At 48.2% G+C, this 23,785-nt stretch overlaps 1 protein-coding gene across 2 annotated transcripts in view; it reads right to left on the bottom strand.

Annotated features, from left to right (window-relative positions):
* The window catches only part of NCLN (nicalin), a 70,426-nt gene that overhangs the window by 10,519 nt on the left and 36,122 nt on the right, over positions 1–23,785 (bottom strand). The window contains exons 10-14 of one of the 2 annotated variants that reach the window (XM_085638973.1): positions 22,053–22,140; positions 21,927–21,965; positions 13,406–13,560; positions 11,848–11,901; positions 11,590–11,668 (exon numbers count right to left, since the gene is read on the bottom strand). In XM_085638973.1, the coding sequence (XP_085495099.1) occupies positions 11,590–11,668; positions 11,848–11,901; positions 13,406–13,560; positions 21,927–21,965; positions 22,053–22,140 (415 nt within the window). Of the gene's footprint in view, positions 1–11,589; positions 11,669–11,847; positions 11,902–13,405; positions 13,570–21,926; positions 21,966–22,052; positions 22,141–23,785 lie in introns of both variants that reach the window. The other variant, XM_085638972.1, reaches the window with a different exon arrangement.

Below are 23,785 nucleotides of genomic sequence, written 5' to 3' on the forward strand. Positions count from 1 at the left end.
AGGAGGAAAATGACGTCTCGGTAACCTTGCAGAGGAGAGGAGGAGGAGGAGGGAGGAGGAGGGAGGAGGAGGAGGAGGAAAATGACGTCTCGGTAACCTTGCGGGATGCTAGTGAGTATAGGAGGAAATGACGTCTCGGTAACCTTGCAGAGGAGGAGGAGGAGGAGGAAAATGACGTCTCGGAACCTTGCAGAGGAGGAGGAGGAGGAGGAGGAGGAAAATGACGTCTCGGTAACCTTGCCAGAGGAGGAGGAGGAGGGGAGGAGGAGGGAGGAGGAGGAGGAGGAAATGACGTCTCGGTAACCTTGCAGAGGAGGAGGGAGGAGGAGGAGGAGGAGGAGGAAAATGACGTCTCTGTAACCTGCAGAGAGGAGGAGGAGGAGGAAAATGACGTCTCGGTAACCTTGCAGAGGAGGAGGAGGAGGAGGAGGAGGAGGAGGAGGAGGAAAATGACGTCTCGGTAACCTTGCAGAGGAGGAGGAGGAGGAGGAGGAAAATGACGTCTCGGTAACCTTGCAGAGGAGGAGGAGGAGGAGGAGGAGGAGGAGGAGGAAAATGACGTCTCGGTAACCTTGCAGAGGAGGAGGAGGAGGAGGAGGAGGAGGAGGAAAATGACGTCTCGGTAACCTTGCAGAGGAGGAGGAGGAGGAGGAGGAGGAGGAGGAGGAGGAGGAGGAAAATGACGTCTCGGTAACCTTGCAGAGGAGGAGGAGGAGGAGGAGGAGGAGGAGGAAAATGACGTCTCGGTAACCTTGCAGAGGAGGAGGAGGAGGAGGAGGAGGAAAATGACGTCTCGGTAACCTTGCAGAGGAGGAGGAGGAGGAGGAGGAGGAGGAAAATGACGTCTCGGTAACCTTGCAGAGGAGGAGGAGGAGGAGGAGGAGGAGGAAAATGACGTCTCGGTAACCTTGCAGAGGAGGAGGAGGAGGAGGAGGAGGAGGAAAATGACGTCTCGGTAACCTTGCAGAGGAGGAGGAGGAGGAGGAGGAGGAGGAAAATGACGTCTCGGTAACCTTGCAGAGAGGAGGAGGAGGAGGAGGAGGAGGAGGAGGAAAATGACGTCTCGGTAACCTTGCAGAGGAGGAGGAGGAGGGAGGAGGAGGAAAATGACGTCTCGGTAACCTTGCAGAGGAAGGAGGAGGAGAGAGGAGGAGGAGGAAAATGACGTCTCGGTAACCTTGCAGAGGAGGAGGAGGAGGAGGAGGAGGAGGAGGAAAATGACGTCTCGGTAACCTTGCAGAGGAGGAGGGGAGGAGGAGGAGGAGGAGGAGGAAAATGACGTCTCGGTAACCTTGCAGAGGAGGAGGAGGAGGAGGAAAATGACGTCTCGGTAACCTTGAGGAGGAGGAGGAGGAGGAGGAGGAGGAGGAAAATGACGTCTCGGTAACCTTGAGGAGGAGGAGGAGGAGGAGGAGGAGGAGGAAAATGACGTCTCGGTAACCTTGAGGGAGGAGGAGGAGGAGGAGGAGGAGGAGGAGGAGGAGGAAAATGACGTCTCGGTAACCTTGCGGAGGAGGAGGAGGAGGAGGAGGAGGAGGAAAATGACGTCTCGGTAACCTTGCAGAGGAGGAGGAGGAGGAGGAGGAAAATGACGTCTCGGTAACCTTGCAGAGGAGGAGGAGGAGGAGGAGGAGGAAAATGACGTCTCGGTAACCTTGCAGAGGAGGAGGAGGAGGAGGAGGAGGAGGAGGAGGAGGAGGAGGAAAATGACGTCTCGGTAACCTTGCAGAGGAGGAGGAGGAGGAGGAGGAGGAGGAAAATGACGTCTCGGTAACCTTGAGGAGGAGGAGGAGGAGGAGGAGGAGGAGGAGGAGGAGGAGGAGGAGGAAAATGACGTCTCGGTAACCTTGAGGAGGAGGAGGAGGAGGAGGAGGAGGAGGAGGAGGAGGAGGAGGAGGAAAATGACGTCTCGGTAACCTTGAGGGAGGAGGAGGAGGAGGAGGAGGAAAATGACGTCTCGGTAACCTTGCAGAGGAGGAGGAGGAGGAGGAGGAGGAGGAGGAGGAGGAGGAGGAGGAAAATGACGTCTCGGTAACCTTGCAGAGGAGGAGGAGGAGGAGGAGGAGGAGGAAAATGACGTCTCGGTAACCTTGCAGAGGAGGAGGAGGAGGAAAATGACGTCTCGGTAACCTTGCAGAGGAGGAGGAGGAGGAAAATGACGTCTCGGTAACCTTGCAGAGGAGGAGGAAAATGACGTCTCGGTAACCTTGCAGAGGAGGAGGAGGAGGAGGAGGAGGAGGAGGAGGAGGAGGAGGAGGAAAATGACGTCTCGGTAACCTTGCAGAGGAGGAGGAGGAGGAGGAGGAGGAGGAGAGGAAAATGACGTCTCGGTAACCTTGCAGAGGAGGAGGAGGAGGAGGAGGAGGAGGAGGAGGAGGAGGAAAATGACGTCTCGGTAACCTTGCAGAGGAGGAGGAGGAGGAAGAGGAGGAGGAGGAGGAAAATGACGTCTCGGTAACCTTGCAGAGGAGGAGGAGAAGGAGGAGGAGGAGGAGGAGGAGGAGGAGGAGAAAATGACGTCTCGGTAACCTTGCAGAGGAGGAGGAGGAGGAGGAGGAGGAGGAGGAGGAAAATGACGTCTCGGTAACCTTGCAGAGGAGGAGGAGGAGGAGGGAAAATGACGTCTCGGTAACCTTGCAGAGGAGGAAGAGGAGGAGGAGGAGGAAAATGACGTCTCGGTAACCTTGCAGAGGAGGAGGAGGAGGAGGAGGAGGAGGAAAATGACGTCTCGGTAACCTGGAGGAGGAGGAGGAGGAAAATGACGTCTCGGTAACCTTGCAGAGGAGGAGGAGGAGGAGGAGGAGGAGGAGGAGGAGGAAAATGACGTCTCGGTAACCTTGCAGAGGAGGAGGAGGAGGAGGAGGAGGAAATGACGTCTCGGTAACCTTGCAGAGGAGGAGGAGGAGAAGGAAAATGACGTCTCGGTAACCTTGCAGAGGAGGAGGAGGAGGAGGAGGAGGAGGAGGAAAATGACGTCTCGGTAACCTTGCAGAGGAGGAGGAGGAAAATGACGTCTCGGTAACCTTGCAGAGGAGGAGGAGGAGGAGGAGAAGAGGAGGAGGAGGAGGAGGAGGAAAATGACGTCTCGGTAACCTGGAGGAGGAGGAGGAAAATGACGTCTCGGTAACCTTGCAGAGGAGGAGGAGGAGGAGGAGGAGGAAAATGACGTCTCGGTAACCTGGAGGAGGAGGAGGAGGAGGGAAAATGACGTCTCGGTAACCTTGCAGAGGAGGAGGAGGAGGAGGAAGAGGAGGAGGAGGAGGAGGAAAATGACGTCTCGGTAACCTTGCAGAGGAGGAGGAGGAAGAGGAGGAGGAGGACGAATATGACGTCTCGGTAACCTTGCAGAGGAGGAGGAGGAGGAAGAGGAGGAGGAGGAGGAAAATGACGTCTCGGTAACCTTGCAGAGGAGGAGGAGGAGGAGGAGGAAGAGGAGGAGGAGGAGGAAAATGACGTCTCGGTAACCTTGCAGAGGAGGAGGAGGAGGAAGAGGAGGAGGAGGAGGAAAATGACGTCTCGGTAACCTTGCAGAGGAGGAGGAGGAGGAGGAGGAGGAGGAGGAGGAGGAGGAAAATGACGTCTCGGTAACCTTGCAGAGGAGGAGGAGGAGGAGGAAGAGGAGGAGGAGGAGGAAAATGACGTCTCGGTAACCTTGCAGAGGAGGAGGAGGAGGAGGAGGAGGAGGAGGAGGAGGAGGAGGAAAATGACGTCTCGGTAACCTTGCAGAGGAGGAGGAGGAGGAGGAGGAGGAGGAGGAGGAGGAGGAAAATGACGTCTCGGTAACCTTGCAGAGGAGGAGGAGGAGGAGGAGGAAAATGACGTCTCGGTAACCTTGCAGAGGAGGAGGAGGAGGAGGAGGAGGAGGAGGAGGAGGAAAATGACGTCTCGGTAACCTTGCAGAGGAGGAGGAGGAGGAGGAGGAGGAGGAGGAGAAAATGACGTCTCGGTAACCTTGCAGAGGAGGAGGAGGAGGAGGAGGAGGAGGAGGAAAATGACGTCTCGGTAACCTTGCAGAGGAGGAGGAGGAGGAGGAGGAGGAGGAAAATGACGTCTCGGTAACCTTGCAGAGGAGGAGGAGGAGGAGGAGGAGGAGGAGGAGGAGGAGGAAAATGACGTCTCGGTAACCTTGCAGAGGAGGAGGAGGAGGAGGAGGAGGAAATGACGTCTCGGTAACCTTGCAGAGGAGGAGGAGGAGGAGGAAAATGACGTCTCGGTAACCTTGCAGAGGAGGAGGAGGAGGAGGAGGAGGAGGAGGAGGAGGAGGAAAATGACGTCTCGGTAACCTTGCAGAGGAGGAGGAGGAGGAGGAGGAGGAGGAAAATGACGTCTCGGTAACCTTGCAGAGGAGGAGGAGGAGGAGGAGGAGGAGGAAAATGACGTCTCGGTAACCTTGCAGAGGAGGAGGAGGAGGAGGAGGAGGAAAATGACGTCTCGGTAACCTTGCAGAGGAGGAGGAGGAGGAGGAGGAGGAGGAGGAGGAAAATGACGTCTCGGTAACCTTGCAGGAGGAGGAGGAGGAGGAGGAGGAGGAAAATGACGTCTCGGTAACCTTGCAGAGGAGGAGGAGGAGGAGGAGGAAAATGACGTCTCGGTAACCTTGCAGAGGAGGAGGAGGAGGAGGAGGAGGAGGAGGAGGAAAATGACGTCTCGGTAACCTTGAGAGGAGGAGGAGGAGGAGGAGGAGGAGGAAAATGACGTCTCGGTAACCTGGAGGAGGAGGAGGAGGAGGAGGAGGAGGAGGAGGAGGAGGAGGAGGAGGAAAATGACGTCTCGGTAACCTGGAGGAGGAGGAGGAGGAGGAGGAAAATGACGTCTCGGTAACCTGGAGGAGGAGGAGGAGGAGGAGGAAAATGACGTCTCGGTAACCTGGAGGAGGAGGAGGAGGAGGAAAATGACGTCTCGGTAACCTGGAGGAGGAGGAGGAGGAAAATGACGTCTCGGTAACCTGGAGGAGGAGGAGGAGGAGGAGGAAAATGACGTCTCGGTAACCTTGCAGAGGAGGAGGAGGAGGAAGAGGAGGAGGAGGAGGAGGAAAATGACGTCTCGGTAACCTTGCAGAGGAGGAGGAGGAGGAGGAGGAGGAGGAGGAGGAGGAAAATGACGTCTCGGTAACCTTGCAGAGGAGGAGGAGGAGGAGGAGGAGGAGGAAAATGACGTCTCGGTAACCTTGCAGAGGAGGAGGAGGAGGAGGAGGAGGAGGAGGAAAATGACGTCTCGGTAACCTTGCAGAGGAGGAGGAGGAGGAGGAGGAGGAAAATGACGTCTCGGTAACCTTGAGGAGGAGGAGGAGGAGGAGGAGGAGGAGGAGGAAAATGACGTCTCGGTAACCTTGAGGAGGAGGAGGAGGAGGAGGAGGAGGAGGAGGAGGAGGAGGAAAATGACGTCTCGGTAACCTTGCGGAGGAGGAGGAGGAGGAGGAGGAGGAGGAGGAAAATGACGTCTCGGTAACCTTGCAGAGGAGGAGGAGGAGGAGGAGGAAAATGACGTCTCGGTAACCTTGCAGAGGAGGAGGAGGAGGAGGAGGAGGAAAATGACGTCTCGGTAACCTTGCAGAGGAGGAGGAGGAGGAGGACGAGGAGGAGGAGGAGGAAAATGACGTCTCGGTAACCTTGCGGAGGAGGAGGAGGAGGAAAATGACGTCTCGGTAACCTTGAGGAGGAGGAGGAGGAGGAGGAGGAGGAGGAGGAGGAGGAGGAGGAGGAGGAGGAGGAAAATGACGTCTCGGTAACCTTGAGGAGGAGGAGGAGGAGGAGGAGGAGGAGGAGGAGGAAAATGACGTCTCGGTAACCTTGAGGAGGAGGAGGAGGAGGAGGAGGAGGAGGAAAATGACGTCTCGGTAACCTTGCAGAGGAGGAGGAGGAGGAGGAGGAGGAGGAGGAGGAGGAGGAAAATGACGTCTCGGTAACCTTGCAGAGGAGGAGGAGGAGGAGGAGGAAAATGACGTCTCGGTAACCTTGCAGAGGAGGAGGAGGAGGAAAATGACGTCTCGGTAACCTTGCAGAGGAGGAGGAGGAGGAAAATGACGTCTCGGTAACCTTGCAGAGGAGGAGGAAAATGACGTCTCGGTAACCTTGCAGAGGAGGAGGAGGAGGAGGAGGAGGAGGAGGAGGAGGAGGAGGAGGAGGAAAATGACGTCTCGGTAACCTTGCAGAGGAGGAGGAGGAGGAGGAGGAGGAGGAGGAGGAAAATGACGTCTCGGTAACCTTGCAGAGGAGGAGGAGGAGGAGGAGGAGGAGGAGGAGGAGGAGGAAAATGACGTCTCGGTAACCTTGCAGAGGAGGAGGAGGAGGAAGAGGAGGAGGAGGAGGAAAATGACGTCTCGGTAACCTTGCAGAGGAGGAGGAGAAGGAGGAGGAGGAGGAGGAGGAGGAGGAAAATGACGTCTCGGTAACCTTGCAGAGGAGGAGGAGGAGGAGGAGGAGGAGGAGGAGGAGGAAAATGACGTCTCGGTAACCTTGCAGAGGAGGAGGAGGAGGAGGAGGAAAATGACGTCTCGGTAACCTTGCAGAGGAGGAAGAGGAGGAGGAGGAGGAAAATGACGTCTCGGTAACCTTGCAGAGGAGGAGGAGGAGGAGGAGGAGGAGGAAAATGACGTCTCGGTAACCTGGAGGAGGAGGAGGAGGAAAATGACGTCTCGGTAACCTTGCAGAGGAGGAGGAGGAGGAGGAGGAGGAGGAGGAGGAGGAAAATGACGTCTCGGTAACCTTGCAGAGGAGGAGGAGGAGGAGGAGGAGGAGGAAAATGACGTCTCGGTAACCTTGCAGAGGAGGAGGAGGAGGAGGAAAATGACGTCTCGGTAACCTTGCAGAGGAGGAGGAGGAGGAGGAGGAGGAGGAGGAGGAAAATGACGTCTCGGTAACCTTGCAGAGGAGGAGGAGGAAAATGACGTCTCGGTAACCTTGCAGAGGAGGAGGAGGAGGAGGAGGAAGAGGAGGAGGAGGAGGAGGAGGAAAATGACGTCTCGGTAACCTGGAGGAGGAGGAGGAAAATGACGTCTCGGTAACCTTGCAGAGGAGGAGGAGGAGGAGGAGGAGGAAAATGACGTCTCGGTAACCTGGAGGAGGAGGAGGAGGAGGAGGAAAATGACGTCTCGGTAACCTTGCAGAGGAGGAGGAGGAAGAGGAAGAGGAGGAGGAGGAGGAGGAAAATGACGTCTCGGTAACCTTGCAGAGGAGGAGGAGGAAGAGGAGGAGGAGGACGAATATGACGTCTCGGTAACCTTGCAGAGGAGGAGGAGGAGGAAGAGGAGGAGGAGGAGGAAAATGACGTCTCGGTAACCTTGCAGAGGAGGAGGAGGAGGAGGAGGAAGAGGAGGAGGAGGAGGAAAATGACGTCTCGGTAACCTTGCAGAGGAGGAGGAGGAGGAAGAGGAGGAGGAGGAGGAAAATGACGTCTCGGTAACCTTGCAGAGGAGGAGGAGGAGGAGGAGGAGGAAGAGGAGGAGGAGGAGGAAAATGACGTCTCGGTAACCTTGCAGAGGAGGAGGAGGAGGAGGAAGAGGAGGAGGAGGAGGAAAATGACGTCTCGGTAACCTTGCAGAGGAGGAGGAGGAGGAGGAGGAGGAGGAGGAGGAGGAAAATGACGTCTCGGTAACCTTGCAGAGGAGGAGGAGGAGGAGGAGGAGGAGGAGGAGGAGGAGGAAAATGACGTCTCGGTAACCTTGCAGAGGAGGAGGAGGAGGAGGAGGAAAATGACGTCTCGGTAACCTTGCAGAGGAGGAGGAGGAGGAGGAGGAGGAGGAGGAGGAGGAAAATGACGTCTCGGTAACCTTGCAGAGGAGGAGGAGGAGGAGGAGGAGGAGGAGGAGGAGGAGGAGGAAAATGACGTCTCGGTAACCTTGCAGAGGAGGAGGAGGAGGAGGAGGAGGAGGAAAATGACGTCTCGGTAACCTTGCAGAGGAGGAGGAGGAGGAGGAGGAGGAGGAGGAAAATGACGTCTCGGTAACCTTGCAGAGGAGGAGGAGGAGGAGGAGGAGGAGGAGGAGGAGGAGGAGGAGGAAAATGACGTCTCGGTAACCTTGCAGAGGAGGAGGAGGAGGAGGAGGAGGAAAATGACGTCTCGGTAACCTTGCAGAGGAGGAGGAGGAGGAGGAAAATGACGTCTCGGTAACCTTGCAGAGGAGGAGGAGGAGGAGGAGGAGGAGGAGGAGGAGGAGGAAAATGACGTCTCGGTAACCTTGCAGAGGAGGAGGAGGAGGAGGAGGAGGAGGAGGAGGAAAATGACGTCTCGGTAACCTTGCAGAGGAGGAGGAGGAGGAGGAGGAGGAGGAGGAAAATGACGTCTCGGTAACCTTGCAGAGGAGGAGGAGGAGGAGGAGGAGGAGGAGGAAAATGACGTCTCGGTAACCTTGCAGAGGAGGAGGAGGAGGAGGAGGAGGAGGAGGAGGAAAATGACGTCTCGGTAACCTTGAGGAGGAGGAGGAGGAGGAGGAGGAGGAAAATGACGTCTCGGTAACCTTGCAGAGGAGGAGGAGGAGGAGGAGGAAAATGACGTCTCGGTAACCTTGCAGAGGAGGAGGAGGAGGAGGAGGAGGAGGAGGAGGAAAATGACGTCTCGGTAACCTTGAGGAGGAGGAGGAGGAGGAGGAGGAGGAAAATGACGTCTCGGTAACCTGGAGGAGGAGGAGGAGGAGGAGGAGGAGGAGGAGGAGGAGGAGGAGGAATGACGTCTCGGTAACCTGGAGGAGGAGGAGGAGGAGGAGGAGGAGGAGGAGGAGGAAAATGACGTCTCGGTAACCTGGAGGAGGAGGAGGAGGAGGAGGAAAATGACGTCTCGGTAACCTGGAGGAGGAGGAGGAGGAGGAAAATGACGTCTCGGTAACCTGGAGGAGGAGGAGGAGGAAAATGACGTCTCGGTAACCTGGAGGAGGAGGAGGAGGAAAATGACGTCTCGGTAACCTGGAGGAGGAGGAGGAGGAGGAGGAAAATGACGTCTCGGTAACCTGGAGGAGGAGGAGGAGGAAAATGACGTCTCGGTAACCTGGAGGAGGAGGAGGAGGAGGAGGAAAATGACGTCTCGGTAACCTTGCAGGAGGAGGAGGAGGAAGAGGAGGAGGAGGAGGAGGAAAATGACGTCTCGGTAACCTTGCAGAGGAGGAGGAGGAGGAGGAGGAGGAGGAGGAGGAGGAGGTGACGTCTCGGTAACCTTGCAGAGGAGGAGGAGGAGGAGGAGGAGGAGGAGGAAAATGACGTCTCGGTAACCTTGCAGAGGAGGAAGAGGAGGAGGAAAATGACGTCTCGGTAACCTTGCAGAGGAGGAGGAGGAGGAGGAGGAGGAAAATGACGTCTCGGTAACCTTGCAGAGGAGGAGGAGGAGGAAAATGACGTCTCGGTAACCTTGCAGAGGAGGAGGAGGAGGAGGAGGAGGAGGAGGAAAATGACGTCTCGGTAACGTGGCGGTGGCGGCGGTGGCGGTGGCGGTGGTGTAGTAGTATATATATATACACACACCCCTCTTAGAGTTACAAGTATGAGGAGAACCCAACAGACTTTGATCCAGGATCATTCAGATGGAAACCAATCAAAAAGACATGGTGGTTGCAACCACTAGCAAGGGATAAAGGGTGGAAAACAGCCACTTGGACGCAAATTCTACTGCTGTTCAGTAACTCATGGTGGACTCCATCCTCCACCACAGACCAGGCTAAATAACCTGTGCAAAGGTGCTAGCGAGAAACAAGGCGTGGAAACCAACAATGGAATCCTTGAACTGCTGCTGTACTTTGGGCTTCCTACTGTGGGACAAACCAAGTGACTCACATGGTGAGGCAGATGAGACACATGCAAGGCGGTGAGGGCCTGAGGCTCAAAATTCAGTGAACTGCAGAACAGACTTATCATATCAATGTCCGTCTTAAAGATAAATCACCATGTTTTACGCACACAACAGAATATTACAGAGAAATGTAGTATGATGATATTAACTACTACCTTTTTATCGACAAGGAAATAACAGTCCATGTTTCACAGTGGACTTGCAATAGCCACGCATTCTGCCTGCTGACTTTGAGGTTTGTCCATATCTTCTAGTGCTGGTGTCCCCGTTAGGATTATCAGGATTAATGACGGTTAGAGCCAGGGTCTTACTGTCCCTTTGGTTGAAGTCTCTTGGGAGCCATTACCTTACATTCCCGCTTATGTGGATCTGCTCCTAGACATGCAGCTTGCAGTCTCCTGATCCCTGGCCCACCTTTTTATGTGCATGGCTCAGCAAACCTAGAAGGAGGCACCGCTGGAGTCAGATGCTATGCCGTTCAGCAGCTGCCACAGGCCCATTTGCCCTCCACCCTAATAAGGAGGAGAGACCACCCGAGAGTTAGTTCAAAGGGGAGGCCTCGCATCAGATGAGGCGAGAGTCCTTTCCCTTGGAGCACATGCAGGATCCATATGCCGCAGTGATGATCGAGGCGAAGTTCACAGCACAAAGGCGCATTTGCAGCTTCGTAAGTTTGGTAAATAGGAAAACACGGACCTTAATTTTGGTTGCTAAGTTCTACACACTTTAGTAGGCAGTCAAGGAAACCTGTGGACTCTTAAAGTTCTTCAGAACAGCTGGATCTTCCATTCACAGGGGTAGCCAGAGCACTGAGCTAAGACCGACCATTCTTGTGGGATGAAATGCTTGAAACCGCACTGTTGACACCACAGAGCACCCACAGGGAAGGTAGAAGGGCCGAGCACACACTAGGCACAGATGAGAGCAGCCAGGTGCACACTGAATGCACACAGGCTCACCACTGTTGTGCAGCACAGTTTCTTCTGTTGTGGATCCTAGTACAATGTTCAGGTGACGGGGGTTCTGGTCCTTTAGTTAGCTCCTTTTTCTTCCAAGCAACGGGGCTACGATCTCCTGCACACAGTTTGTTTACAGAGGGCTCTTCTGTACTTCTCTCTACAGGAGGGGCAGGGACCCCACTCAGCAGTTCCTTAACAACTGCGTTCCTTTGACTCCAACTTACATCCCCTAACATGGACGGGAGAATGGCTGTGAAGGACACCAGCTTTGGATCACACACTCAAAGGTATTACCAGGGCACTGTTCGCTGAGGAATTCCTGGAACAGTACCCCATATTTATTCTTCATTTTCAGACCATCTATTACGACTTCCAACGGGCCAATCCTGGAGCTAGTTTCAAGCAGTTCTTACAATTTTGCATATTTCTCCCACACTGGTCAAGCCACAGTCAATGTATTTTAGTATCAGCAGAAAGACAGGGAGGGACTAGGAATATATTGTCTGGAGAACATCAACATGTAAAGCCCCATCTTTTTGCATGTCTTTTTATGTGCGGAGTCCTGACTAAGGAATCTCTTCAGTCATAAAATTACTTTTAGTAAAATTAAATTAGTTTTCAGATACCCCAAAAAAAGTAAACTTACAAAAAAAAAAAAGTAAAATGTCCACCTTTGTAAATCATGCCAGTAGTTTTGAGAATCATTAACCTACAAGGAAATTTATGTTACGGTTTTTAATTTTGTGAAAATGATTACAAAGAAAAATCAAAATTAGAATAAATGTCACATTAGTCTATTTGAGAAAAGCTAATGGCTTCCACAAGAGGTCTACGGTTTGCTCATACACTTGCTCACCTGGACTGCAAGGTAGGTTACTCCCAGATATGCAGCTATGCAGAGAGCCAGAAGGAGATCAAAGACTGCAGGCTTCACTCTGGAGGGGGGAAAAGCAAAATCATTTATCAACGGATTCTGCTGAAACAGAAAACTACTAAGAAAAAGAAGGTCCGTAGAAAAAAATAGGATTAGGCAAAATTTAGAGAGACTGCAGTTCAGGAAGTTAAAAGAACACATTACTGAAATTCTTTTAAAAAAAGAAGGTACAGAACTTACCTATAGGCGTTCATGGTCTGCTTCAGCTGGTCGTAGAAGACGAACTCTGGATCACTGAAAGAGAGAATCGGGCTCTGAAGGACTTGTCACAACAGTGGCACACCTACCCACCTTTGCACCTCTTCACCCACGCCAAGCAAGTTCAATCCCCACTACATGCAGTCAGTCAGTGTTCAACTTCCTTAAATAAAGAGTTCATGAACTTTGTTGCCAGTAGGGCCTTGCAAACAATAAGGGAAAAGCTTGCCTGAAAAGTTTTTCCCGGTCTGTGGCATTCCAGGCGGGATTATCTCAGAACCACAAAATAGCATTTGTGAATTGGGCTGTTAATATTTTTGTAACATTTGCTGGGGTGCACCACCAACAACAGGTTCTAGATCGGCTGGTCCTGCATACAAAGATAAATCGCTCCACATGTGTATACCTGATCTTCACCGGGATCACTTGGCTTTTATCTTTTGGCCAAGGATGTAAGAGCAATGCAGGAATGGATTCGGGAACATACCAGGTATGCACCAGTCAGATGACCGCACTCGCCATACTGTTGCATCCGTCCAAAAGAAGGACCCCGGGCTGTCAATTGCACGGGATCTAGTGAGGCCTACTTGCTGTTCAGCAACTTGCCTTTCGTCAAATGGAATCGTGGGATTCACAAAAAGGTTAACTTTCACTACTCTCTCCTGGGCAGAGGAGAGTGGGTAGGCTCTCACTAATCTCGCAAAAATATGGTCTATCTCTAAGATAGGCTCAGGTGGTCTTCCCCGGGGTGGATATTCCAAGAGGATGAAATGGACAAATACATCTTCAGGTTCAAAATAACAAGTCTGAATACCAAAACTTAACTAGCAGTTTGAAAGCTAAAGTGGTATTTGGCATGTGAGGACATCATAGATATAAATGTAAAGCATGCTTACAATTCTTTCTAGGAAAGGTCAGAGATACAGACATGCGGATGGGAGGCAGATGCTGTTTCAGTCTGGATGGACAGCACAAAGCAGCAGCAGTTTGAAGGCATATCCCACTTAGAAGATGGAATAAAAAAATAAATCCCCCCAAAAAAGCATAGGTTGGGTTACCTTTCCTTCTAGTCAAACACTGATCGGAAAGTTGAAGCATCAACTTCGGTCTTATTAAAACAGGATTTGAGTAACTGAAAACAGTTCTTAAGTCTGAGAGCCACGTGACACATACTTTTAAAGAAAGGCAAAGCTGCCACTGCTCTGGCTCCTGCTACAATAGGCAAATACCAGCTTACCTAAAAACCACATGAGCTCCCATCACAGAAAAATGAGCTTGCATGGCTGCGGCGGTCCCGGATGTTATAGTGAGCTAGCTGATACATAACCCTGCAGTCCGGCCTTTGTTAACACTTAACTGGCACGGAGGACACATGTATAATCAATAGAACCTAATGTTACTGTGAGTTAGTTGACATAAAACCCTTAAGCCAAGCCTGTTACGCCTTAACTGGCTCGGAGAGCACATGCATAATTCTTAGATGAACCCAATGTTACTGCAAACTAGTCGACATAAAACCCTTAGGCCAAGCTTTCGTTACCGCTTATCCGCCTTCACATGGTGCAGCTTGACATCTTTCAAGTAGCGGCTCATGTAGTACTCCAGAGTGTTGAAGAACGTGCTGTCCTTGTCCACCAGTTGTGCAGCTCGGGGCTGACTGGTGAGCCAGTGCATAACCGAGTCCAACTGTTCCTGCTGGATTTTCTAAAAAAAGGTTGGGATTAAAGGGGGCGATCAAAGGAGGAGAGAGTGGGTTGAAAACTCTGTTCACAGGTAAACGTCTCAAACATATGTCAAGATATTCAGAGCATATCTAAACTAAATGAAAATCTCATGCACTCAATTTATATCCTGGAGCCAGGGTCTCATTAATGCCACTATATTTATGTAGGATCTAAGGAGCGCTTTAAATTGGACCACAGAGTGCACTCGCACTCTGAACCGAGTGGTCTGTGCCATTTGCTCTGTTCATTTTAGAGAAATACCATCTTGAAAAATATTCCATTAAAATAATTTCAATAAAAAGTGAGATTTTGCATTTCCTGTACTTGTAGGACTACAATGGACGCTGGAGTTAAGATCACTTGATTGGAAATGTTTTCACTGAAAAATCGTATCTACTTTCATTGAAATATTCCCGTTATTTGGGAGAAATGTTTCTTGAACATAACACTAAACCCAATACAGAGTCCTGCCTAAAACTTTGATCTTAGCACAAAGACTAACACTAATCTAGTTATCTGAACCATGACTGCACTCCTACTCTTGCCAGACTGTGTTCCTTTCTCCAACACCGATTATAACCAAATCAGTCTTACGTTGCACCAAGTATGGCCCCCAACCTTGACCCTAACAGTAACAATGACTGTAGCCTAGCACTATGCCTGATGCTTACCCAAAACAAAAGTCTTGTATGCCACCCTTAGCCTCGACTTCCATCCAGACTCTCTACCAGCCCTAATGTGTCCAGATCTCAGACCTTAACCAAAAACTGCGATCCGTACCTCTCCCTGACCCCCAATGTAACCCGGATCCTAAATGAAAGCCCGATTCCTGACCTGAACCTAAGCTCCAATCCATGGCTATCCTTGAGTCTAACATTTACTCTAGCGTTTACCTACCTTAACTGAACCTACTACACATTGCCACCCTAAATTCAACAAAAAGCTGTATTTTGCATTTTACTTAAATGCTTCCTTTGAAATGGTTTGTATAAAACATATTGGAATGAAATGACATCACAGCAAATTGGGGCTTAATGAAGGAAATACACATGACGTTTGGGGCACATCTATGTAATAAATACCCTGACTTCAGGGTTTAAAGAGTGCATTTGTTTCTGAAAGCAGGGTATAAAAAGTCATATACGTACGGATATCAAGATTTACACTAGCACATGAATACCCTGAAATAAGAGTAAATTTGTATTTCAAATCGTTTGCATGGGCACAGCTATAGTCCCTGATTTGGAGGTGTCAAAATTGCAAGTATGCTCTAAATTAAGGTGGCATCTGGCGCTTAAGACTAGGGTTTAGACCTATCAAAATGCATTAAGAATCAAGGCCTGGGCCACAAAAATAGTTTAAAAAGCCTAGTGCACAGGTAAAAGTTACCACCAGAGTAAAGCACATAGAAGAGAGGAATCTTAAAGAATGCGCAAAGTAATACACTGAAAGCATACAGAGCAGGAAGCAAGAAGGGTATGTCAATAAGTCAGAAGAGAAACCATAAGGCAAAAAGCTGACATTATGCAAGAGTTAAACAGTGAAAGTAAAAATGAAGTAAACCATAAGCAATGCAAACAGGTACAGTAAGAGAAAAGAAAACGAACCCTGTGAAAGTCGACATCGACCTACATCCCAGCGGCATTCCAAATAAAAGAGAAAACTCTCAAAGCAGGGAAGACAATGTGAACGCATAGCAGAATCTTCGTCCCAACAATCCCACCCAACGAGAACTTCAGCTGGAACTGGAGTGCCTTGAATATGCTTGGATAATGGTGGAATGTGCAACGGCACTGCCTTAAACTACAAACAAGTATCTACGAAACAGCACACTCATTCTTCAAAGAAGAGAACCCTGTTCAACATCTCATGGAGAGTGTTAATGTGGTCAGTCTGGAGGACAGACAGGTCAAGGAGTACAACCAAAAATGGACTGCAACAAAAAAACTCCACAAATACTCGTCTTTTGAAGCGCCTTACAGCACCATTAAAGAACTCTCTGGCTAATCCGCGGAGCTGGTCAGTGATGCTTACCATAACCAAAGCACAGCTGGAGTTATCAATAGCCATGCAAGCCTTTACCCTACACCACAAGGATGACAATAGCCTGCTTCGAGCAGGATGGGTTAGCACCAAGAATCACACATTTTTCACAGACTGGTGTGTGTTAACTAATACAGTTTCTATGCTACATTTGCTCTGCATTCAGAGGTGAAAAGTCAGTTAGTATTCATACATTTACTTTTCTTTCTCAGACTATGAAATTAGAGGATTTTGTAAAGTAAACTGTGTGACAATCATGCTGTGCAAAGCACGTGAATTGAAAGGTTGTAAGATGCCAAGCTTTTTTTTTTTATAGCATTTAAATAGCTAATAAGTGAACTGTACAAACATTTCAAAATATATTTCAGTAGCTATGAAGGAACATTTTTGTATGTGTGTGTGGTGAAAAAAAAGTTTTTTAGAGGATGAAAACAAATCAGAACATTATTTGGTGATGCGTAAATCAAATATTTTTGCTGAAACCCAATTTCCAAACATTGTTTGTACACTATATAGCTTTATCAGTATCACTGCATGTTGGTGGGAAAGTGTGGCCTTGTCAATGGAAAGTGTGCTGTCTGTAAATGACAGTGCACTACCTCATCACGCTTTAGTAATATTTTATTAAAATTGAATTTTTAAACATGAACTGAGAAATATTCCCCCTGATGACAATCCTACTAGGGAACTAAGAGGCAAGTCAAGGGTCATGAGTACCCTATATGTAAGCTTGATTCTTATTCTACAGGGAGCAAACGTTTAGACCATTAAATAAAGATTTTAATGTTTTTTGTACAGCAGAAATGCTGAAGTTGCAAAACGTTTTTTTTTTTTTTTACATCAGAGGTACAAGCTAAGGAATGCCTTTTATCTATTTAAGTATATATGTCAGCAGGGCTATTACTAAATCAATGGTTGTAGATTTTTGTTGGATCTGTTGTGGGAGATACATGAGCAATATCGTGATGGTGTGTTAAACGATATGTTTTCAATGTCTCCTAATGATGTATTAATTTTTGGCTTGGGCTGCTTCCCTGGAGGAAGAAGATGAGAATGTTTGAGGGGAGGGGGGGCACATCGGGTAGCAAGGATGCTCCGAATCGCAAGGGCCACAGGCCCTATTGCCAGAGTATTGGGAAAAGGGAGGTGGTGGGGGGAGGTTGGGTCACAGGGGTTGGGGTATGTGGGGTGTTTTGGGAGGGACACGGGGTGGTGAGTGGGGGGGTAAAAAAAAAAAAAAAAAAATCAATCCATAACAAAGGAGATATGGCTATTATAGCTATGATGGCTGTTAGTAAAGGAACAACATTCAAGTGGCTATACAGTGTAGCAAGTCATGGCGGGTAGGGGGGATAGTCTCTGGGTTACGAATCTGTTCGTGCAATGTATGTGGCTTGAATAATGTTGCTAAAAGACAACGGGTAACGGACGATTTGCGACTAATGAAACCTGACATTCTGTGTGTGCAGGATACACACATACCTTGGGCCAAACGTGGAGTATTAAAAGAGCTCAGATATACATTATTCGCAGCATCCCAACAGTCCACTACAAATAGGGGGGTGGCTATTTTGGCCCAACATGGAATTTGCGGGACAGGGAGGATATTGCCAGATAATTTTGGCAGGTGGGCCATTGCAGAATGTTTGGTAGGGGGCACCAAGGTTGTAATATGTACAGTATACGGATCAAATTGTGATGCAGAAGCAATACTAGAAGGGTTAAATGTTGAGTTGGCTGTGTGGGATACCGCGCTGATCTTTTGTGGGGATTTTAACATTCACTTGGAATGTCAGGTGAGGGAGTTAAACAAAAATAAATACAGGGATTGAAAACCCAAGGTCTTTAAAGCACTATGGCAGCTTTTTGGGGACCATGGACTGGTAGACGTGTGGCAGACCTTAAACTATCCGGACCCTGGATATACATTTTACTCTTATCCCCACCACAAACTAGTTATGCTTGATTATGTTTTTATGTCTAAGCTACTCACCGTGGGGGCAAGAATGCAGGTGTGGCCCACGATTACGGCAGATCATGGTCCACTGTTATTGGATGTTTTTACTATCACCCTAAAGGAGGTAGTTAGAACCTTTATCTTTGATAGGAAGCTTCTATTGGACAGCTCTTATGTTAACCACATTAAAATCTGAACCACACAATTTCTGGATATTAATAGAGGGTCCACCACTAGGGCCATGGTATGGGATGCTCTGAAGGCAGGATTGAGAGGTGAAACACTCAGTTACAGATTGAGCAGGCAGAAACAACAGCAGATTAATATGCAGGGTCTCTTGGATGATACAAGGACAGCGGAGCAGAAGCTAATGCAGGGAACAAGGAGTGGAGTGGAGGTGAAGGGAATGCAAACTAGGATAGACTGCTGTAAAGCCAAAATCAACAGGGTGTGGAGTAAGGAAATCGCTAGTTAGTATAAGATTCACAAGGAGGAAAGGTATGAATATGGGGGAAGCTACAGGGCGCTGTCTGGCACAAAGGCAACGGGTTGAGCAATCCTTACAAAAAATTACAGCATTGGTTGATCGTGTAGGGAATACGGTGGGAACAATGGAGGGTATTCTAGAAGTATTTCATGCCTTTTATAAGGAATTATATACACGGAGTGAATGTAATAAGCAAGCCATCAAGGTATTTTTTCAACAAGTAGAGGCAGTAGGCTTAAGACAGGAAGACTTGGAAGTACTAGATGCCCCGATATCTATGGAGGAGCTTGAGGAGGCAATAGCGCGGTTAGCGAGGGGAAAAGCAGCAGGACCAGACAAATCATCAATTGAGGTCCCTGTTCCCCGTTGTTAGTTGCACTGTACATTATTCCGTTTTTGACCGTGTTGGAAAAGAGTAATATGATCTGCTCTATGTTCTGTGGGCAATACCAGGTTTTAGCTTGCGCAGATGACATTGCGGTGGCGACTTCAGACCTAAGGCAAGCGATTTTAGAGATGGAGCGGCTGGCTCATATTTTCGGGGAGGTATCAGGGTACAAGTTAAACTCAACGAAAACACAAATAGTATGTACCAAAGCGGCCTACCCCGGATATCTTTGTGTAACTGAGAAAGCTAAGTATTTGGGTATTAAAATTAGGATGTGCCTACAGGACTTAATGGAGGTCAACTAGGGAGGAATGTCGGCCGGGATTAAACAGCAATTGGGTCGGCTGGAGTGCTTGCACCGCTCAGCTGTTGGGAGGTGCAATGTACTGAAGATGAATACCCTCCCCAAAGTTATGTATTACTGTCGGGCAGCACCACTAGAGCCAACACGAACACAGCTGCAGAGACTACAATCCATGCGCGATAGGTTCTTGTGGGGGCAAAGGAAACCTAGGAGGGCATTTAAATTCATGATGTTGCCACGTAATCGTGGGGGCTGGGCCGTCCCGAACTTTACATTTTATTATTATGCTGGTCTCCTTCAGAATAGGAGGATATTGTTAACAGGGGAGGCAGCGGGTGCATTGGCTGAGACACCTTCAATGTATCAGATGCTGTTGGGGTCAGCAGCTCGAAACTGCTTATTTACATTTTTGGAGCCAAGTTATTTTAAGAAAACACGATTTAAGGTAGCGAGGGCAGCATTTTAGAAATTTCGAAGATATGTTTTTATTCCCCTACTCATTCTACGATAATGTTACCTGCTATATTTTGGGATCTTAGAATGGATAAATGGAGAGCTATGGGGGTAAGGCAAGTAGGATATTTATTTGAAAAAGAAGGGGTCGCGCCATTTTCAGCCTTAGTGGACAGATTTAGCCTACAAAAAACAGATTTCTTTAAATATCTGCAAATATGAGATTATCTATGGAAACACCAGAGGCAGAAGGGGATGAAGACTAACCCTTTAGTTGGGGCAGTTAAACGTACGGCTAAAATAGGGGTACTGTATGGTGCGTTAATGGAGACGCAGCAGGATGATTTGGAAGCCCCAGATAGGAAATGGCGTGTACAGTTAGGACAGGAGGGGGTGTATATGCAACAATATATAGATTGTGTGAGAACATTTTATTTCAGCTAACTTGAAGGACCAACATTTCAAGTCATTATTTAACTTATATCATACACCGGCGAGGATAATGAAATGGGGGGAGGGGGGGGGGGAAATCAGATGATGGGAAGTGTTTTAGATGTGCAATGGAGAAGGCTGATATCACGCATATCTTTTATTCTTGTACTTACCTAACCCAATGGAGGGGGCATATTGAGGTGTTTTTGTCTGAAATTACAGGGGCGGATATTCATAGAACAATGGATGGTATGTTAACAGGAGTTGGTGACACTCTAAAGCAGGGCCAACCGGGATATCCCTTTAGATAGCCAATATTTATGGCGGTGGCTGTAGCACGACTATGTGTTGCGTCAGTTTCGCTGCAGCAAGAATCCCCTTCATTTGAGATGTGGCGGGCTAAATTTCATAATAATGTTTATTTTGGAATTCAGCCTCTACTCTCTAAAATCAATGAAAAGACAAAAGTTGGGCACACAGATTAGGGGGCCCATGATCGAGCGTATTAAATGAGATGGTCTTCTAGGAAGCTTTTACCATACCTGGTGTGTAATTGTTAGCCACAATGCTGTATAGTTTGTATGGTGTATAATGTTTGTGGCTGATATTTTTGGTTTCTAATGCTTGGTGTTAAAGTATGTATGTAACTGATCTTGATTGCCAATAGTTATGGACTGAAGAAAAAAATAAAGAAATGCTGAAGTTGCATATTTGAAGGTACTCGTGTGATAATGAAGAAAAAGGCAACTCCATAAAATGAAATATTTGCCTAGGATTACAAAATTTAAGACCAGTTTACGGGTCAGGTACATTACAGATGGCTCAGGTAGATTATTCAAGTCACTAGACCTGCGGTCTAATAACATTTTAATTATTTTTCTAGATCCTAGGCCTGTGGCAGATTCTGTAAAGCTATGAGGTCATTGGTATGATGTTACAATGAGAATATTAACAGGGTGCAGAAAACATTTTCCTAGAGAAAAAACTGCGTGCTGCCAAGACCCATCATTTAGGATAGAATAGAGGTGGCTATCGCTGCAGAATCAGCGGTTCATCATTTAGGAATGTTACATAAAAAAGGAGATTTAATGCAATAAAATAATTGTGAACTCGATCATCATAGTCCTGTCTAATGCATTTTGTCATTATCAGATATGTGGGCAATGGTCATCTAGTGTGGAAGCTTGTAATCTGAATGGGCAAGGATCACATTTTGCTTTTATAGCTTTTTGCTACTTTTCACAAAAGTGGGATGTATAATTTGATTCAATCGAATACAAAAACGTAATACATATTTCATGTTCAAGGATGAGTAGGGTAAAGTCGTGGCTTTCAAAGACCACAAATCTTGCCTGCCACACACACAAGTGTCAAAAAGTGATTGGATTCTTCCCAATCTCTGTATTTTCCCCACAAGTCTGTTCTTATCTTTCTACGCATCCCAAGCACTCCACGACAAGAGAGCAATGATGGCAATATTGTGAGCCTCAGTAAGGCAGAGGTCAGACTGCAGCTACCTACTGTAAGAAACTATCCAAAAGAGGCGAGAGAGAGTCATGAATCTACCAAAGTGCAGCAGCCACTGCAGGAACAATGTCTTTTGCTGTGGTTTAAGTACAGCACACAAGTGGAAAATATGTATTTGTTATATGCCAGTGTGAGGTCACTGCGCTAACAACTTAATCCATCCGTAGCTTCTTCCCAGTAGCCAGAGGCACAAAACCACATAGTAAGGGGTTGCAGTCAGTGACCAGCTAAATGTGACAAGAGCACCACACAAAGCAACGTGAGGCGGTAGACTTCACCTTTTAAATGAACACTGATCACCAGTGGGGGCGAAGTACAATCGTCTCTGTGGAACAGTAAGTAGTTAATAAAACAGACAGAGAAAGCTACATGCATGCCAGCATCTGAACAGTGCACATCAAGATGCAACAAGTCCTAGTGCCAGTGATAAAACAATGCAGCAGGAGGGCTTCTATTTCTGCCTATGAGTAATCAAACAAAACTCAACAGGTGAAAGGTGTGAAAGAAAGACAAACCCCAAGAAGTGCTGGTACAAAGTACACTAGCCTTTTCCACAGTAAATAGAGTTCTCACCAGGTTATCAGTGGAGTCAGAGGAAAGAGAAGTTACATGAATGGCCTGGAGTAGAATCTGCATTCTCATATTAAACCTAAGCTCATGTATTGTAGCTACATCATTTCTCACAAGCTGGGCAGTTGAGTACCCTGTACAGAGACAATACACACCCTCTGCTCTCTTGGACTTACCATCTGCTCAGTGAAGATCTGCAGGTGTTCAGGGGCCCCCTAGAAAGAGAGGAGAAGGGATTATTGCGTAATGGCCAGAGTAGGATATTCGGCCTTTGGCGCAGTAGAGAAGAATGGTCAACTTACCTTTCCTGTGAGGTTATAAATCACTCTGGTCAGAGCCTCTGCTATGATCCTAGTGTTGCGGGTTAATACAGATATGTTCACTCGTGACCTGAAAAAAAGAAGGGAGGCAATCGTTCACCATAACCACAAGGAGAGCAATAGAAGGGATTACTAATGGAGTATTTTCGGTAAGTCACTCTGTGGAACACATTTTGTTTCTTATGTGCAGGTCGTAATTAGGATACTGCCATGGAGGTGAATGAGCAGCAAATTGGCAAGTAATTGAAAACTGGGAGCAAGCACCTATGTGAAACTCACACTAAAAACGAATGTTAATGTCATAGGTTTGCCTAGATTTACCCTCAAATTGTTACAGTTCTTTTAGCAAGTGTTAATAAGTCTCTGTTCCAAAAGTGGAGGAGGCTGGCTGAGCCTTAATGCTCTCTAACCTTACAGAGTGACAAAAGGGAAATTAAAGGGTGGAATAGCTGTTATATGATGAGAAATAACATGCATAAGAAATTTTAGGCCTCCTTAATGACAAAAGGCTTCCTGAAAAGCAGAAGACTGGTGACAGGCTCTCTGAATGAACCAGATTTGTGTTTGGTATAATTATGCCTCCAACATTGGAGTTATCCATTCTTGTGAGAGGGGCTGGCGTTCTGCCAGAATTTTCAAGGTAGATTTGATGTCTCCGCCCCAGAACTGGTGGAATCCACCAGACCCGTGACTTTTGTCCAGAAGTGCCCTCTTGAGGCATTCTGGCAAACTGTGAAAGCAACAAAGCTTTTCCTCAGATAAATGAGCAACAGGTCTGCTCACAGCCATTACAGTGCAGACTAAGATAAAGACAGATCTTGAGGTGACACTTTACTCAGCGGCAAACAGGCGTCCAGATATCGCTACGTCACACCATTCATAAGCAAAGGAAGTCAGGTCAACAGCTTGAAGATACACCCGGTTGCTTTACTATTCTGTTTCTAAAATGACCTGCACGTTTTATTTAGTTGACGTTGCTTCTCCTGCACCATTTCTATCGGCTACTGAAGTCTGAGTTATGACTGAAACAACTTTTACGTCTCGGGCATTCAGTGTTTTCACTCTAAAAGCTGAATGATTGTCCTGGTCTTCGGGAACATTATATCACTGCAAATACAAAGGGTCGGATTCACAAAAAGAGGAACAGGAAGGACCAACTTCTTCGGCTCAAACTAAATTTTTGCTCCTCAGCAACAATCCCTGCAATACGACGATCACGATCAAAGAAGCCAATTGAGGGCCACGTAGTGTGATCTTTGCTACCAACTACAATACTTTGGAATCACAAAGACAACTAATCAAAATAACGTGCTACAAAAGATTGCGGAAATACCGGTCACAGGAAACAATTATAAGTGACAAACTGTGGCCAGCAAGACAGAAGTGGGTCTACTTACCACACGCCCTAAGAATAAGTTTTGTGACCAAAATCCATGAGGGCCATCATTAACTCAAAGTTTATGGAAATACTGGTTTCCTATTAGCAACAAATAGAGCATCTCGAATACAGTAATAAAACATTTTGACCTCTCCTGCAGGTCATGGCAGATTCTACAAAATAATCCATGTCCTCCCGAATCTAGGCAAGCCTAACCATATAGTCTTTAGAGTAATGAAACGCCATGACTTTCACGTCACCGTTACTCCACTTGCAAACTGCAACTAAACAAAGCACTTTAAACACAATGTCTTGCCAACCACACCAATCAAGGACT

This window comes from Triturus cristatus, chromosome 12 (genome assembly GCF_964204655.1).
Source record: "Triturus cristatus chromosome 12, aTriCri1.1, whole genome shotgun sequence".
Taxonomy (NCBI): Eukaryota; Metazoa; Chordata; class Amphibia; order Caudata; family Salamandridae; genus Triturus; species Triturus cristatus.